Raw genomic sequence first — 17,992 nt, 5'->3', positions numbered from 1 at the left:
TGTGCAGTAGTTTGAGCATTCTTTGGCATTGCCTTTCTTTGGAATTGGAATGAAAACTGACCTTTTCCAGTCCTGTGGCCACTGCTGAGTTTTCCAAATTTGCTGGCATATTGAGTGAAGCACTTTCACAGCATCATCATTCAGGATTTGGAATAGCTCACCTGGAATTCCATCACCTCCACTAGCTTTGTTTGTAGTGATGCTTTCTAAGGCCCACTTGACTTCACATTCCAGGATGTCAGGCTGTAGGAGAGTAATCACACCATTGTGATTATCTTGGTTGTAAAGATCTTTTTTGTACAGTTCTTCTGTGTATTCCTGCCACCTCTTCTTAATATCTTCTGCTTCTGTTGGGTCCATACCATTTCTGTCGTTTATCGAGTCCATCTTTGCATGAAATGTTCCCTTGGTATCTCTAATTTTCTTGAAGAGATCTCTACTCTTTCCCATTCTGTTGTTTTCCTCTGTTTATTTGCATAGATTGCTGAGGAAGGCTTTCTTATCTCTTCTTGCTATTCTTTGGAACTCTGCATTCAGATTCTTATATCTTTCCTTTTTTCCTTTGCTTTTTGCTTCTCTTCTTTTCACAGCTATTTGTATGGCCTCCCCAGACAGCCATTTTGCTGTTTTGCATTTCATTTCCATGGGGATGGTCTTGATCCCTGTCTCCTGTACAGTGTCACGAACCTCCGTCCACTAATTATTAGAGGAATGCAAATCAAAACTACAATGAGTTATGACCTCACACCAGTCAGAATGCCCATCATTAAAAAGTCTACAAATAATACATGCTAGAGAGGGTGTGAAGAAAAAGGAACTCTACACTGTTGGTGGGAATATAAGTTGGTACAACCACTATGGAAAACAGTATGTGAGTCTCTCAGAAAGCTATAAGTAGAGTTACCTTATGATCCTGATATCCCACGCCAGTGCATATATCCTGAGAAAACTAATTAGAAAAGATACATATACCTGAGTGTTCATAGCCCCACTGTTTACAATAGCCAAGACATGGAAGCAACCTAAATGTCTATCAACAGATGAATGGAAAACATGTTGTGTGTATTATATACATACACACACACACACATATATGTATGTGTATATACATATATATATGACTGATGGAGTGTTATTCAGCCAGAAAAAGGAATGAAAGCACTTGCAACAATGTATATAGATCTAGAGAATAGGGTTGTTGTTTGGTCCCCCAGTTGTGTCTGACTCTTTGTGACCCCATGGACTGCAGCAGCCCAGGCCTCCCTCTCCCTCACCATCTCCTGGAGTTTTCCCCAGTTCATGTTCATTGCATCGGTGATGCCGTCCAGCCATCTCATCCTTTGACATCCTCTTCTCCTCCTGCCCTCAATCTTTTCCAGCTACAGGGACTTTTCCAATGAGTCATCTGTTTGCATCAGATGACCAAAATACTGGAGCTTCAGCTTCAGCATTAGTCTTTCCATTGAATATTCAGGGTTGATCTCCCTTAAAACTGACTGGTTTGATCTCCTTGCTATCCAAGGGATTTTCAGGAATCTTCTCCAACACCACAGTTTAAAGGCATCAGGCATCAATTCTTTGGCGTTCTGCTTTCTTTATGGTCCAGTTCTCACAAGGGTATGTAACCATTGGGAAGACCATCAGTTCAGTTCAGTTCAGTTCAGTTGCTCAGTCGTGTCCGACTCTTCGTGATGCCATGGACTGCAGCATGCCAGACCTCCCTGTCCATCACCAACTCCTGGATTTACCCAGACTCATGTCCATTTGGTCGGTGATGCTATCCAACCATCTCATCCTCTGTCATCCCCTTCTCCTCCCACCTTCAATCTTTCCCAGCATCAGGGTCTTCTCAAATGAGTCAGTTCTTTGCATCAGGTGGCCAAAGTATTGGAGTTTTACCTTCAACATCAGTCCTTCCAATGAATATTCAGGACTGATTTCCTTAAGCATGGACTGGTTGGATCTCCTTGCAGTCCCTTGGACTCTCAAGAGTCTTCTCCAACACCACAGTTCCAAAACATCAATTCTTTGGCACTCAGCTTTCTTTATAGTCCAACTCTCACTTCCATACATGAATACTGGAAAAACCATAGCCTTGACTAGATGGATCTTTGTTGACAAAGTAATGTCTCTACTTTTTAATATGCTGTCTAGGTTGGTCATAACTTTCCTTCCAAGGAGTAAGCGTCTTTTAATTTCATAGCTGCAGTCACCATCTGCAGTGATTTTGGAGCCCCCAAAAATAAAGTCTGACACTGTTTCCACTGTTTCCCCATCTATTTCCCATGAAGTGACGGGACCAGACGCCATGATCTTCATTTTCTGAATGTTGAGCTTTAAGCCAAATTTCACTTTCATCAAGAGGCTTTTGAGTTCTTCTTCACTTTCTGCCATAAGGGTGGTGTCATCTGCATATCTGAGGTTATTGATATTTATCCTGGCAATCTTGATTCCAGCTTGTGCTTCTTCCAGTCCAGCATTTCTCATGATGTACTCTGCACAAAAGTTAAATAATCAGGGTGACAATATACAGCCTTGACGTCCTCCTTTTCCTATTTGGAACCAGTCTGTTGTTGTTCCTGTTTAGAACCAGTTCTAACTGTTGCTTCCTGACCTGCATATAGGTTTCTCAAGAGGCAGGTCAGGTGGTCTGGTATTCCCATCTCTTTCAGAATTTTCCACAGTTTATTGTGATCCACACAGTCAAAGGCTTTGGCATAGTCAATAAAGCAGAAATAGATGTTTTACTGGAACCCTCTTGCTTTTTCGATGATCCAGCGGATGTTGGCAATTTGATCTCTGGTTCCTCTGCCTTTTCTAAAACCAGCTTGAACATCTGGAATTTTGCGGTTCATATATTGCTGAAGCCTGGCTTGGAGAATTTTGAGCATTACTTTACTAGCATGTGAGATGAATGCAATTGGGCAGTAGTTTGAGCATTCTTTGGCATTGCCTTTCTTTGGGATTGGAATGAACAATGACTTTTTCCAGTCCTGTGGCCACTGCTGAGTTTTCCAAATTTGCTGGCATATTGAGTGCAGCACTTTCACAGCATCGTCTTTCACAATCTGAAATAGCTTAACTGGAATTCCATCACCTCCACTAGCTTTGTATGTAGTGATGCTTCCGGAGGCCCACTTGACTTCACATTCCAGTATGTCTGGCTCTTGGTGAGTAATCACACCATCGTGATTATCTGGTTCATGAAGATCTTTTTTGTACATTTCTTCTGTGTATTCTTGCCACCTCTTAATATCTTAATATCTTCGGCTTCTATTCGGTCTATACTATTTCTGTTCTTTATTGTGCCCATCTTTGCATGACATGTTCCCTTGACATCTCTTATTTTCTTGAAGAGATCTAGTCTTTCCCATTCTATTGTTTTCCTCTATTTCTTTGCACTGATCGCTGAGGAAGGCTTTCTTATCTCTCCTTGCTATTCTTTGGAACTCTGCATTCAAATGAGTATATCGTTCCTTTTCTCCTTTGCTTTTGGCTTCTCTTCTTTTCACAGCTCTTTGTAAGGGGTCCTCAGACAGCCATTTTGCTTTTTTTGCATTTCTTTTTTTGGGGATGGTCTTGATCCCTGTCTCCTGTACAGTGTCATGAACCTCCCTCCATAGTTCATCAGGCAGTCTATCAGATCTAGTCCCTTAAATTTGTTTCTCATTTCCACTCTATAACAAGGTATTTCATTAAAGTCATACCTGAATGGTCTAGTGGTTTTCCCTACTTTCTTCAATTTCAGTCTGAATTTGGCAATAAGGAGTTCATGATCTGAGCCACAGTCAGCTCCCAGTCTTGTTTTTGCTGACTGTATAGAATTTCTCCATCTTTCGCTGCAAAGAATATAATCAATCTGATTTCAGTGTTGGCCATCTGGTAATGTCCATCTGTAGAGTATTCTCTTGTGTTGTTGGAATAGGGTGTTTGTTATGACCAATGTGTTCTCTTGGCAAAACTCTGTTAGCCTTTTACTGCTTCATTCTATATTCCAAGGCCAAATTTACCTGTTATTCCAGGTGTTTCTTGACTTCCTACTTTTGCATTCCAGTCCCTTATGATGAAATGGGGAAGACCATGGCCTTGACTATATGGACCTTTGTTGGCAGAGTGATGTCTCTGTCTAGGTTTGTCATTGCTTTCCTGCCAACAGGTAGTCGTCTGTGATTTCATGGCTGCAGTTACTGTCCATAGTGATTTTGGAGTCAAGAAGACAAAATATGTCAGTACTTGCACCTTTTCCCCTTCTATCTGCCATGCAGTAATGGGGCTAGATGCCATGATGTTAGTTTTTTAATATTTAGTCTTAAGCCGGCTTTCTCACTCTCCTCCTTCATCCTCATCAAGAGGCTCTTTAGTTCCTCTTCATTTTCTCCCATTAGAGTGGTAGCATTCACATATCTGAGGTTGTTGATGTTTCTTCTGCCTATCTTGAGCCCAGCTTATAACTCATCCAGCCCAGCGTTTCTCATGATGTGCTCAGCATATAGGTTAAACAGACAGGGTGACAGCAGACAGCACTGTCACACTCCTTTCTCAATCTTAAACCTGTATGCGGGTCAAGAAGCAACAGTTAAAACCCTGTATGGAACAAGTGATTGCTTCAAGATTGAGAGAGTGGAATAAGTCAGAAAAAGACAAATACTCTATATTAAGACTTACATGTGAAATCTAGTAAATAAAACAAATTAATATTACAAAACCGAAGCAGACTTACAGATATAGGGAACAAACTAGTGGTTACTATTGGAGAGAGAGAGAGATGGAGTGGGGGCAACATAGAGGTAGCACATTAAGAGACGGAAATACGGCTATTGTTTTACAATAACTTTCAATGGGGTACAATCTATAAAAATATTGCATCAGTATATAATATTGTTAATCAACTATACTTCAACAGATAAATATAAAGTATTGCTTTTTTTTAAATCAGAATTTGATATTCCGTCTGACCTTGGCTAGCTTTTTAGAAGTATCTGGGATTAGGAGTGGAGGAGAAGAAGGGAGTTATAATGGACTTACACCTTGGGACGTATAAGACAGACTGAGCCTTTGTGGGTGAAGAGTGTGGATTTCAGGTAAAGGATATAAGAGAAGTTATTGAAAGATAAACTGAGGCATACTGAAATTCTTCAGAGTTTGAGCAAGTGCCAAACTGAAAGTGGTTAGGAAGACTCTACTGAGACAGGGGAAAAATTGAGAAAGAAAGTACAGAAGCAGAGAAAGGAAATTATTTGATTGGCTATAGTTTAAAGCTTAATTGGCTATTGTAATTGGTTATCCTTGGTATTTTGATTTTGTAACATTGAGGCATTTACAGGTTTAGGTTTTGGTTTGCTTTCATAAGCCAGGATGGCATTAGGGATTCATCAGCTGAATGGCCTCCCTGTTTAACAGATTTCAGAGCTGAGAAAATGCAGCTTTAGTTTGACCTCAGAATACAGTACTGAGAGGACACTGCGGGAGATAATGCTGGGGTTTGCAAGGCAGATCACGTTCCTCCTTTGCTTTTGGCTTCTCATCTTGTTTAGGGGGAAAGCCAAAGTCCCTGTAAGGGCCTACAAGCTACTTCACAATCTTCTGCCGCCTCCAATTCCCACTGTTCTTCCTTGCTCCATTTTCTGTGGCCATGTTGCTCTGCCATCGTTTCTTCTTCAGGCCGAGAGTGCTGCCTTGGCATGTTTGCTTCCTCTGCCTGGAGCCCTCTTCTCCAGGTGACTGCATGGCTTCACTTCTTCACTTCTTTCAGGTCAACTTTATGAGAGAGGCCTGTCCTGACTTCTGTTGCCTCCCCTTCCCATTCTTCCGAGTACTTAGGAGGTACACATATAGAATCACTAACATACTCCGTATGTTTGCTTGTGATTTGTTAACCTTATCTTCAGCCATTAGAGTGTATGTTCTCTGAGGATGAGGACCTCACTGCTGTATCCCCACCAGTGCCAGGACCTGTGCCTGTATGTATGTGCTTGAGTATATAGCTCATACTCAAGCATTTATTAGACAAAAAAGAAAAGTGAGAGTAGGAAAGTGAGTGTGAGGGAGGGAAAGAGTTGGATATGGATCCTATATGGTTTTACATACCAGGCAGGGGAATAAAACTTTAATTCATTAGTTGTATTTGTGCTAGTTGCTCAGTCATGTTCCACTCTTTGCGACTCCATGGACTGTAGCCTGCCAGGCTCCTCCGTCCATGGGATTCTCCAGGCAAGAGTACTGGGGTGGGTTGCCATTCTCCTCTCCAGGGGATCTTCCCAACGCAGGGATCAAACCCGGGTCTCCCACATTGCAGGCAGATTCTTTACCATTTGAGCCACCAGGGAAGCAAAATTGGGTAACAGTTAAAAAGTTCAAACAAGGGAATGACAGCAAGAACATTTAGTTTAGGAAGATTAGTTTGTTAATAATGTTTAGGATGGATTTTTTAAAAATTCACATTAACCCCCGTTCCATCCCCAAGTCAGCACTATGTAACAAAGCTGTGTGCTCTTAAAAAAAAAAATGAAATAATTCGACTCTCAAGAAACCGCTAAAATAATTGCCAAAATGGCTAAAAGCATATTCCCTTCCTGTACTTTTCCCCCTAGTTTGTCTAGTTTCCCTTGTTTGCCCCAGTAATGCACATTACTGCAGTACATTGTCACATCCTGGAACATGACCTTGGTATAATACTATTAACTCAGATACTGACCTTAACGGTTGGATTTCGTCAGATTTTGAACTTCTGCGAGTGCACAAACACACATGCAGAGTTCTGTGAAATTCTGTCTCTTGTAGACATGTGCTTTGTAATGTTTCTAAATCTAATTTTGAGGTTTTCAGCAGTGTTAGAAATGATCTCAGTTACCATTCTCCAGATTTTTGGCCTCCCACATTTACATATGAATAAGGTGAATGGCCTGCTTTATTCCTTTATTCTTGTTGCCTTTCCTTTCCACACTAGAAATGCTTTTCAAATTTTGCCTCACTAGTATTATAAGTCATATTACTCACCAGGTCTTTTTTTAATTTTAAAACTAGTAGTACATTACCTTCTTATTTTTTTCTGTTGATCACTGACCTACTTAACAACCCTTCATATATTTTCTGACAATAAAATCAGTGGTAGAAGAATCCGCCTGCCAGTGCAGGAGACACAAGTTCAGTCCCTGTGTCAGGAAGATCCCCTGGAGAAGGAAATGACAGCCCACTCCTAGGAAATCCCATGGACAGAGGAGCCTGGTGGGCTACAGCCCATGGGGTTGCCAAAGAGTCTGACATGACTTAGCAACTAAACAACACCAACAACAAATGTTTCTACAGGAATGTTAACAGAGTTCTAAAGCTTTTTTCTTTGCTTACCCTGCCCTGCTTGTGAGAAACATGCTCACCAGCCCAAACCCAAAGAATGGAAGTGAGGCTTTAATGATGGTCTTGCAAGATCTGGTGTCTGATGGGCAGGCACACCCAGAGTCATTACAGGGAGCATCTTATCCCTAGAATGCAAGTCCCTCCCCCCTGTTCCTCTTCGGCTGAGTACCAAGGGGTAAACAATCTTCCTGGATGTCACCTAGGTTTGTTCCCTCCCTCTTTATGATCTCCTCCCACCACCCTTCCACGTCTTATTTCCTCCTTTTCTGTGTACCTATTCCAGTTTGTAGGTTTTGAATTCACCAGTAGGATGAACCCGCACAAAAATCCTAGGCATCTCACCGTCCCTTTGTTTGCCCAGACTTTCTAGTTTTGTATTCGTTATGGCTATCAGCTATTGGCTACTACATCAGCAAGCTGTCACTCAAAGCTAGATGTTCTTGAAAATGGACCATTTTGGTTTTTGATTTCTTACTCTACTAATTAGGAATATATTTCTGGTAAATAATTTACCAGTAATTTTAGAATCAGCAGGGGTAGTGGGTTGGAAGGAGATGAACTGAATTGTTAAAATCCTTTATTCATCCTTTAAAAATCATGCTTCTGATGTCTTTAGGTAATCTGCTAGCCATATTATTTTACTAAAAGCCCACTCTGTTAGTTTCTGTATATTGTAGGAAATATTTGTCTTTATGTTACTTACAGACTTTCTAAAACAAAATGCTTAAGTTAAATTTTTATAATTTAATTTCTGCAGCTGTGCTGAGTATGTGCTATATATATTTATATATGGGCTTCCCAGGTAGCTCAGTGGTAAACAGTCCACCTGCCTATGCAGGAGACTCAGGAGACAGGAGATCCATCCCTGGGTCAAGAAGATCCTCTGGAGAAAGAAATGGCAACCCATTCCGATACTCTTGCCTGGGAAATCCCGTGGATAGAGGGGCCTGGCAGGCTATAGTCAGACATGACTGAGCGCATGCACATACACACACACGTTTATATATGTTCTATATGAAATATAGACATACCTGCTAATATGTTGCTGATATTTAAGGTGGTAGTTGACTATATTCAGTAGGATTCTAGGTTAATATGCAGTGCTATGTGTGACAGCTAAAGAAAAACCAGTCTATCTGAACATACTTGTTATATTTCTTACAGGTTCTGAGTTCTATACGCACAGAATGGGATCCACTGGATGTTCGCTTTGACACCAAACATCCTAATCGAGTGCTGACAGTGGAGTGCTCCATCAGTGTAGACAAAGAGCCCATGGCTGACAGCTGCGTCTATGAATGTGTTCGGAACAAAATCCAGTGTGTATCAGTCACCAGAATACCACTTAAGTCAAAGGCCATTAGTTGTTGCAGGAATGCTGCTGAAGACAAACTGATCCTGGGCTGTGAAGATTCTTCAGTAATTCTTTATGAAACTCACCGTAGAGTGACTCTCTTAGCTCGGGCTGAACTTCTGCCTTCCTTAATAAGTTGCCACCCCAGTGGGGCCATTCTGCTAGTCGGCAATAACCAAGGGGAGCTGCAAATATTTGATATGGCTCTTTCTCCTATTAACATCCAACTTTTGGCTGAAGACAACTCACCTAGGGAGACTCTACAATTCAAAAAATTCTTTGATGTTTCCAGCAGTCTTGTTCAAATGCAGTGGATAGCGCCTCAGTTTGTTTCTAAGAAGCCTGAAAGTGGGGACATCTGTAATCTCCTCTTCCTCAGGTTTGACAGAGGACCATTGGGTGTACTTCTGTTTAAACTTGGTAAGTCAAGGAAGTTGGTGAGTAAATAAATTTTTTTATGATGACAGTACAATTAAGACAGTAAAACTATTCCTGGAATGTAGATTTTTTTTTGTTCCTCATCCCATCAATATGCTTACATTTCATGTAGTTTTCTTAAGAAAGTTTTGTGGATGATTTTCTAAAATGTCAAGGTCCATTATATATTGAAAAAATTTGAAATTGCATTAATTTTCCATCACATGAATAAAAAGCCTGAGCTGTCCATATATGATGCTTTCCAAAATAAACTGTCTACTAAAAAAATTCCTTAAGAAATAGTACATATGAGAATATTTTAAAAGTACTTACTATGTCCCTTGTAAAATTCTGTGTGTAGGGATATAATACTTTTTCTATTAAGTTATTTTAGATAAGTGTTCATTTCTTTCCAGATTGAAAATGTGTAAAACAAGTGTTTTAAAAGAAGAGGAAGGAAAATGCTTGGTTAGAATTTGCTAAAGATATTTGTGTAATTTTATGTTTTTCTTCTAGATAAAAATATTCAAAAAATTATTTCAATATTAGGAAAATTATGTATTAATGTATACTATTTCAACCAGGAAGCTTTAAAGCAGAATTTTATTTGCCTTCTATAGGTTTGCATTACCAGGTATGTCCTAAAATATATGACACTTTTTAGGCAGTTTTGATAATTTAACATTCTTGAGAGGAACTTTTTAGGTTTAAAAAAGCATATTTCAATTAGTGCACATTATTGTCCATCCTAAAGGAGATCAGTCCTGGGTATTCATTGGAAGGACTGATGCTAAAGCTGAAACTCCAGTACTTTGGCCACCTCATGCGAAGAGTTGACTCATTGGAAAAGACCCTGATGCTGGGAGGGATTGGGGGCAGGAGGAGACGGGGATGACAGAGGATGAGATGGCTGGATGGCATCACCAACTCAATGGACGTGAGTCTGAGTGAACTCTGGGAGTTGGTGATGGACAGGGAGGCCTGGCGTGCTGCGATTCATGGGGTTGCAAAGAGTTGGACACGACTGAGTGACTGAACTGAACTGAACCGATTGCAACCTGAAAACATAGAAAAGTAGATACATTTCAAAACCCCTTACAGGATTTGGCTCTGTGGCACAAAGTTAAGTTTTTAAAAACTTTGTAGTGTTTGTTAAATAACTGTCAGTTTACTTGTTGTTTTTAATGGATCTACTTGCCTCTGAAATAGAATGAATGAAATAAGTCTAATGAAAATGACTTAACTTGAAAGCTATTAGGGATCTAAGTGAGAGCTATGTTCTTTTCACATGAAAAAAAAAAGAATCTAAATCCATTCATAACATTAGTATTACCCAAGAAAAATATGTTTGGAATCTCATTTATTATGAGATAATCCAGTTCTACTTTGCCCAACTACACGTTTAATAGTGGTATGTCTCCACGCACAACACTTATTAAAGTGGATGTTAGATGTTTTGCATATCTGTTGAAACTCTCTCCCTCTCTGTATATCCCAGTTACCTGTGAAACAAGAAGGCAGTCTACTAACATACACCTAGCTTTTCTTCAGCCCTCCCTTGTGGGCCTACTCACAACAGTTTTGCAAAAAGCACAGCTTTCTCTTCCTATCTCTAGCACATTTGCCTTCTTACTAAAGTAAACAGGCTCTCAGTGTAGGGATTTAGAGGGCTTCCTGCTAATTGCCAGCTTGTAAACTTAATTGGACTATCTCCCTGGGCACTGTTCCTAAATCAATTAGGCAATGAGTTGGCTGTCACCTCTTTTTCCCAAGTAAGTCTCTTGGAAGAGAATTATCCAATAGAAGTCAAGCATTCAAATGAAAAGGTGATAACTTCTGCAACTGACATTTATCATTTAAATTTTATTTTCAATATGACTTACAAGATTTATAGAATAGGGAAATTTTACAGTCTTCCAGGGTCTTTAAAAGAACAAAACATGGAGTTTCCCAGGATTTTTGAAAATGTATTATAAGATTAGTGTTTATTATATATTATTTTTCCTAGGAAGAGTAGATTCCTTGAAACAGTATATTCCAGCTAACAGATCTTTTTCTTTTTCTTTTTTTTTTTAAAGAAAACCCTGTTTAAAGAACAGATTTTTCTTAGGATCTGCTACTAAATACATCCAGAAATTTTAATATACTTCTTGAATTAACACAGTGCTGATTCTGGGCATCCATGTGGAATTTTCATGTATAATTCAAGTTACTGCATATATAAACAGGTAGTTTCATGTGCAGTTTCCCCACTAGGGAGCATTTATGAGATGTTTTTCATATGCTTGTTATGCAAGCCTTTGGAAATTTTGACATGAAAGGTGTAGCGTACAATTTAAGAAGCTGAGATAGATCATAGTTTAAAATAGAATGCTGTCATATGTAAACGTGTCAGTGGCTGCTGCCAGCATGCCAAGATTTTTGGAGTCTGACTCTTAGAATAGGTCAGTTAGTGTAATGTTGAAGACTAGAGCTTCCATTCTAAATGCTTATAATTATCACATGAATGCCACCGGAGGTTAAAAGGCCATCACCACTGTTTCTATAAGAATGTGAAAAAATAACATGTCTTCCTCAGGAGGGAGCACGACGTGTCATCCTTCAAGGTAGAGGCAGTGTGTAATCAGAATTTCTTTACCTAACAATCATTATTCATATTTCCATATATGTAAACTGGGATTAATTTTAAAAAGAGGAGTTCCTAGTTGTATTTCTTAGATATAAAAGCTTTTCGATACTCATCATCACCTTTTCCAACTTTCACTGCTCTCTTTAAACTCATGTGATCAGCTTCTTGCCCTTTCAACAGAGAATCTCCCCTTTTAATAGGTTTTTCATTAACTTTATCTGCTCCTCACCACCTACCCAACCACTTACCTCCATGTACATAAATCTTTTTGGTTTCAATTCAGTGGGATAGGAGCCTTTCTCTTACCTAAGACTAGTTCCACGCTGGATCCCTCAGCATTCCCCTTGACACTTTTACTCTGTCACCTTCCCCACTCTCCCCATGAATCTTGCTACATCAGCAGGCTCGGGCCCAAGCCACCATCAAACAAAGCAACATACATACATCTATTCCTTAAAATTGTTTCCCCTCTGCTATTAATCAAATATTCACCATCCTTTCACAGTCAAGCTCTTAATAGAATAATGAACACTGAATTTCTCTGCTTCTTCGCCCCCATTCCCCCTCATAGCACCACCTTCTGGCTCTTCTCTTCAGTGTTCTGGAGCTGCTCTTGGAAAGGTCACCAGTGACTTCCTACTTGATACACATATTTCTCTTTAGTTACTTGATGACTTTTCAACATTTGATGGCTCCTGACCACATTACCATCAAAGTCTCATTGTTCTTGCCTTCTGTGACTCTCGATGCAACTTTTTGGCACTTTTTTATGCTCTTCTTCTGTCTCTTCATGAAAATATTCAGGCTCTCCAAGGTTCCATCTTTAGCTCCCCTCCCATTTTATGCAAAATGAGAGTTTATTTTTTTTAATTATTTTTTATTTTTTAATTTTAATTGAAGGCTAATTACTTTACAATATTGTAGTGGTTTTTGCCATACATTGACATGAATCGGCCATGGGTGTACATGTGTTCCCCATCCTGAACCCCCTCCTACCTCCCTCCCCATCCCATCCCTCAGGGTCATCCCAGTGCACCAGCCCTGAGAACCCTGTCTCATGCCATCAGACAAAGAGTTTATTTTTTATTTTGGTATCCTGTCTCTGACTTCAGCCCAGGCCACTGCTCTCCACCCCCACATTAACCTGGCCTATAGGAAACCTCCCCACTGAGTCTGCACAATTGCCTCAGATTTATTATGTGCAGACTTGAAGTTGTCATCTTTCTCCCTGCTTCTCCTCCTATATATTCCAGTTTAAGGGATATTATAGTTATTTAGATGGACAGAATTACAAGTTAGAAATCATCCTAGAATCCTCCCTCATTCCTAACGCCATATCCAGTCAGCAATGAAATGCCATCAGTTCTGATTTCTGAGGTTTTGTTCAGTCACTCAGTTGTGTCTGACTCTTTTGACCCCATGAACTGCAGCATACCAGGCTTCCCTGTCCTTTACTATCTCCTGGAGTTTGCTCAAACTCATGTCCATTGAGTCAATGATGTCATCTAACCATCTCATCCTCTATTGCCTCCTTATCCTCCTGCCCTCAATCTTTCCCAGCGTCAGGGTCTTTTCCAATGAGTTGGATCTTCATATCATGTGGCCAGAGCATTGGAGCTTCAGCATCAGTCCTTCTAGTGCATATTCTTGGTTGATTTCTTTTAGGATTGACTTATTTGATCTCCTGGTTGTCCAAGGGACTCTCAAGAGTCTTTCCAGCACCACAGTTCAAAAGCATCAATTCTTTGGTGCTCAACCTTCTTTATGGTCCAGCTCTCACATCCATATGTGACTACTGGGAAAACCATAGCTTTGACTATATGGACCTTTGACCACGAAGTGATGTCTCTGCTTTTTAACACAACATCTAGCTTTGTCATAGATTTTCTTCCAAAGAGCAGGTGTCTTTTAATTTCATAGCTGTAGCCACTATCCACAGTGATTTTGGAGCCCAAAATGGAGTCATTCTTTCAGTGGTTTCCCCATCTATTTGCCATGAAGTGATTGAATTGGATGCCATGATCTTAGTTTTTTGAATGTTGAGTTTTAAGCCAGCTTTTTCACTCTCCTTTTACACTTTCATCAAGAGGCTCCTTAGTTCATCTTAGCTTTCTGCCATAAGGGTGGTATCATCTGATTATCTGAGGTTATTGATATTTCTCCTGGCAATCTTGATTCCTGCTTGAGCTTAATCCAGCCCAGCATTTCTCATGATGTACTCTGTATATAAGTTAAATAAGCAAGGTGACAGTATACAGCCTTGACGTACTCCTTTCCCAATTTTGAGCCAGTTTGTTGTTCCATGTCTGGTTCTAAGTGCTGCTTCTTGACCTGCATACAGATTTCTCAGGAGTCAGGTAAGGTGGCCTGGTATTCCTATTTCTTTAAGGATCTTCCACAGTTTGTTGTGATCCACACAGTCAAAGACTTTAGTATAGTCAATAAAGCAAAAGTAGATGTTTTTCTTGAATTCTCTTGCTTTTTTTTTTTTCTGATCTAGTAGATGTTGACAATTTGTCTCTGGTGCCAAATCCAGCTTGTACATCTGGAAGTTCTCAGTTCACATACTGTTGAAATCCACCTTGAAGGATTTTGAGCATCACCTTCATTAATTGCATGTGAAATGAGTGCAGTTGTGCAGTAGTTTGAACATTATTTTACATTGCCGTTCTTTGGGATTAGAATGAAAAATGACCTTTTCCAGTCCTGTGGCCACTGCTGACTTTTCCAAATTTGCTAGCATATTGAGTACAGCATTTTAACAGCATCATCTTTTACAATTTGAAATAGCTCAACTGGAATTCCATCACCTCCACTAGCTTTCTTTTGTAGTGATGCTTCCTAAGGCCTACTTGACTTCACATTCCAGGATGTCTGGCTCTAGGTGAGTGATCACACCATCATGGTTACCTGGGTCATTAAGACCTTATTTGTACAGTTTTCTGTATATTCTTGTCACCTCTTCTTAATATCTTCTGCTTCTGCTAGGTCCATACCATTTCTGTCCTTTATTGTGCCCATCTTTGCATGGAATGTTCCCTTGGTATCTCTGATTTTCTCAAAGAGGTCTCTAGTCTTTCCCATTCTATTTTTTTCCCTATATTTCTTTGCAGTGTTCACTTCTGTAGGCTTTCTTATCTCTCCTTGCTATTCTTTGGAACTCTGCATTCAGATGGGTATATCTTTCCTTTTCCCTTTTGCCTTTCACTCCTTTCCCCACTACTTGTAAGGCTTCCTCAGACAACCATGTTGCTTTTTTTGTGTTTCTTTTTCTTGCTTATGGTTTTGATCACCACCTCCTGTGCAGTGCTATGGACCCCTCTGCCTTAGTTCTTCAGGCACTCTGTCTACCAGCTCAAATCCCTTGAATCTATTTGCCACTTCCTCTGTATAATCATAAGGGATTTGGTTTAGGTCACACCTGAATGGCCTAGAGATTTTCCCTACTTTCTTCAATTTCAGTCTGAATTTGGCAATAAGGAGTTCATGATCTGAGCCACAGTCAGCTCCCAGTCTTGTTTTTGCTGACTATATAGAGTTTCTCCATCTTTGGCTACAAAGAATGTAATCAATCTGAGTTTGATATTGATCATCTGGTGATGTCCATGTGTAGTGTTGTTAGAAGAGGGTATTTGCTATGACCAGTGTGTTCTTTAGGCAAACCTTGGCAAAATGAAGCCTTTTCCCTGCTTCATTTTGTATTCCAAGGCCAAACTTGCCTGTTACTCCAGGTGTCTCTTGACTTCCTGCTTTTGCCTTCCAGTCCCCTATGATGAAAAAGACATCACTGCCTAAAACATCTCATTCTATTCAGCCTTGCTGTGATTACCTTAAATCTAGACCTTCCCTATTGTACCATGATCAAGCAGTGGCCCTCTGTCTGTAATGCTCTGCCTTCCAATCTTCCCCACCTACCGCTCAATTAATCCCCTTAAGTGCCACCAGAGTGCACATCTGTTCATAGATTTGGCTTCCCTGGTGGTAAAGATTCTGCCTGCAATGCAGGAGACCCTGATTTGATCCCTGGGTCAGGAAGATGCCCTGAAGAAGGGATCGGCTATCCACTCCAGTATTCTCCTTGGAGAATTCCATGGGCACAGAAACCTGGTAGGCTACAGTCCATGGGGTCACAAAGAGTTGGACATGACTGAGTGACTGACACTTTCAGTTTTCTCTTTTCTGCAGCTTGAAATCCTTCAGTAGTTAATAAGCCCTGTCTGTCTCCTAGGCTTCATCTCTCAGCTCTGCTGCCTTAGGAGCTTCCCAATCACAGCATGTACTCTCACACTCCTCTTTCCATAGTGTGTTGATCATTCCATCTACTTAGAGTGCTCCTACAATGTGCTTATAACACCTGCAAAGTTAGGAAAAGGTTAAATGTCCGAGTGGTGATATTAAATAATTAAAGCTAACTTCTTCCCTCTCATAGGATTTTGAAAATCATGGGCAATATTACGTATGTGTCTGTCACTTCATCTAAACAGCAAGTAGTATGATTTTTCTCTCAGAACTTTTACAAGAAGTATGTGTTCTTTAAAAGAGTTATTTTTAATAAGTTATTTAAAGTTTACTTTACCAAAGTGGTAACTGGTGGCAACTGATTGCTGGAAGAAAATGTCAGGTACTTTATTAGATGCCTAGTCATCTTAAAACTGGATCTCATGTCATTTGAGATGGATTGCTGTTCCAGACAGCATTCTGCTTTCTTCATACAAAAGTGATGACAGATTTTTAAATCATGTTTTTCAAGTGTGATTTACAAATAAATTATACCTATTTAAAATGTATAGATCAATGAATTTGGGGAAATATGTATATCCTCATGATTACCAGAGACTGTTGGAGGGCACAAAGCATTTGTGTGCCAAAGGAACAAGGAGCAAGGAGAAATGACCCCACAAGAGGCTGAGCCAGGCCTGCCTGTGAGTGATGCAGGGTCTCCTGCAGAGGTGTGTGTCAGCGGTGGCCTGCTGTGCGGTCCTGGGAGGGGCGTGTTGGCAAAAGTCTGTTTGGAGGTCACATTTAGCCCTAACATAGAGTCTGTAGTCTCAGGATAGGGTCACCTCAGGCCAAACAACTAATGGGGTTGTGGGGGGCTGCGGTGAGGACACAGCCCCACCCATCAGTAGAAAATTGGATTAAAAATTTCCTGAGCATTTCCCTGCCCACCAGTGCAAGACCAAGTTTTCCCCACAGTCAGTCTCTTCCATTGAGAAGAGATTCTGGCAATGCCAAAGAATATTCAAACTACCACACAATTGCACTCATCTCACATGCTAGCAAAGTAATACTCAAAATTCTCCAAGCTAGGCTTCAACAGTACATGAACTGAGAACTTCCAGATGTTCAACCTGGATTTAGAAAAGGCAGAGGAACCAGAGATCAAATTGCCAACATCCGTTGGATCACTGAAAAAGCAAGGGTTCCAGAAAAACATCTACTTCTGCTTTATTGACTACACCAAAGCCTTTGACTATATGGATCACAACAAACTGTGGAAATTTTTTTTTTTTTCCATCTAGCATCTGTTTATTTTTTTTTTTCTAATTTTATTTTATTTTTAAACTTTACATAATTGTATTAGTTTTGTCAAATATCAAAATGAATCCGCCACAGGTATACATGTGTTCCCCATCCTGAACCCTCCTCCCTCCTCCCTCCCCATACCATCCCTCTGGGTCGTCCCAGTGCACTAGCCCCAAGCATCCAGTATCGTGCATCGAACCTGGACTGGCAACTGGTTTCTTACATGATATTTTACATGTTTCAATGCCATTCTCCCAAATCTTCCCACCCTCTCCCTCTCCCACAGAGTCCGTAAGACTGTTCTATACATCAGTGTCTCTTTTGCTGTCTCATACACCGGGTTATTGTTACCATCTTTCTAAATTCCATATATATGCGTTAGTATACTGTACTTATGTTTTTCCTTCTGGCTTACTTCACTCTGTATAATAGGCTCCAGTTTCATCCACCTCATTGGAACTGATTCAAATGTATTCTTTTTAATGGCTGAGTAATACTCCATTGTGTATATGTACCACAGCTTTCTTATCCATTCATCTGCTGATGGACATCTAGGTTGCTTCCATGTCCTGGCTATTATAAACAGTGCTGCGATGAACATTGGGGTACACGTGTCTCTTTCCCTTCTGGTTTCCTCAGTGTGTATGCCCAGCAGTGAGATTGCTGGATCATAAGGCAGTTCTATTTCCAGTTTTTTAAGGAATCTCCACACT

The 17,992-nt window shown here is 40.2% G+C and overlaps 1 protein-coding gene across 5 annotated transcripts in view; it reads left to right on the top strand.

The window, feature by feature from the left end:
* Nucleotides 1-17,992, top strand: part of WDPCP (WD repeat containing planar cell polarity effector) — a 300,990-nt gene that overhangs the window by 161,205 nt on the left and 121,793 nt on the right. For all 5 annotated transcript variants that reach the window (XM_010863306.1, XM_010863302.1, XM_010863304.1 and 2 more), the window contains exon 10: nucleotides 8,518-9,127. In XM_010863306.1, the coding sequence (XP_010861608.1) occupies nucleotides 8,518-9,127 (610 nt within the window). The remainder of the gene's footprint in view (nucleotides 1-8,517; nucleotides 9,128-17,992) is intronic.

This window comes from Bison bison, unplaced genomic scaffold (genome assembly GCF_000754665.1).
Source record: "Bison bison bison isolate TAMUID 2011002044 unplaced genomic scaffold, Bison_UMD1.0 scf7180017864489, whole genome shotgun sequence".
NCBI lineage: Eukaryota > Metazoa > Chordata > Mammalia > Artiodactyla > Bovidae > Bison > Bison bison.
This window is presented reverse-complemented; position numbering and strand designations above follow the sequence as displayed.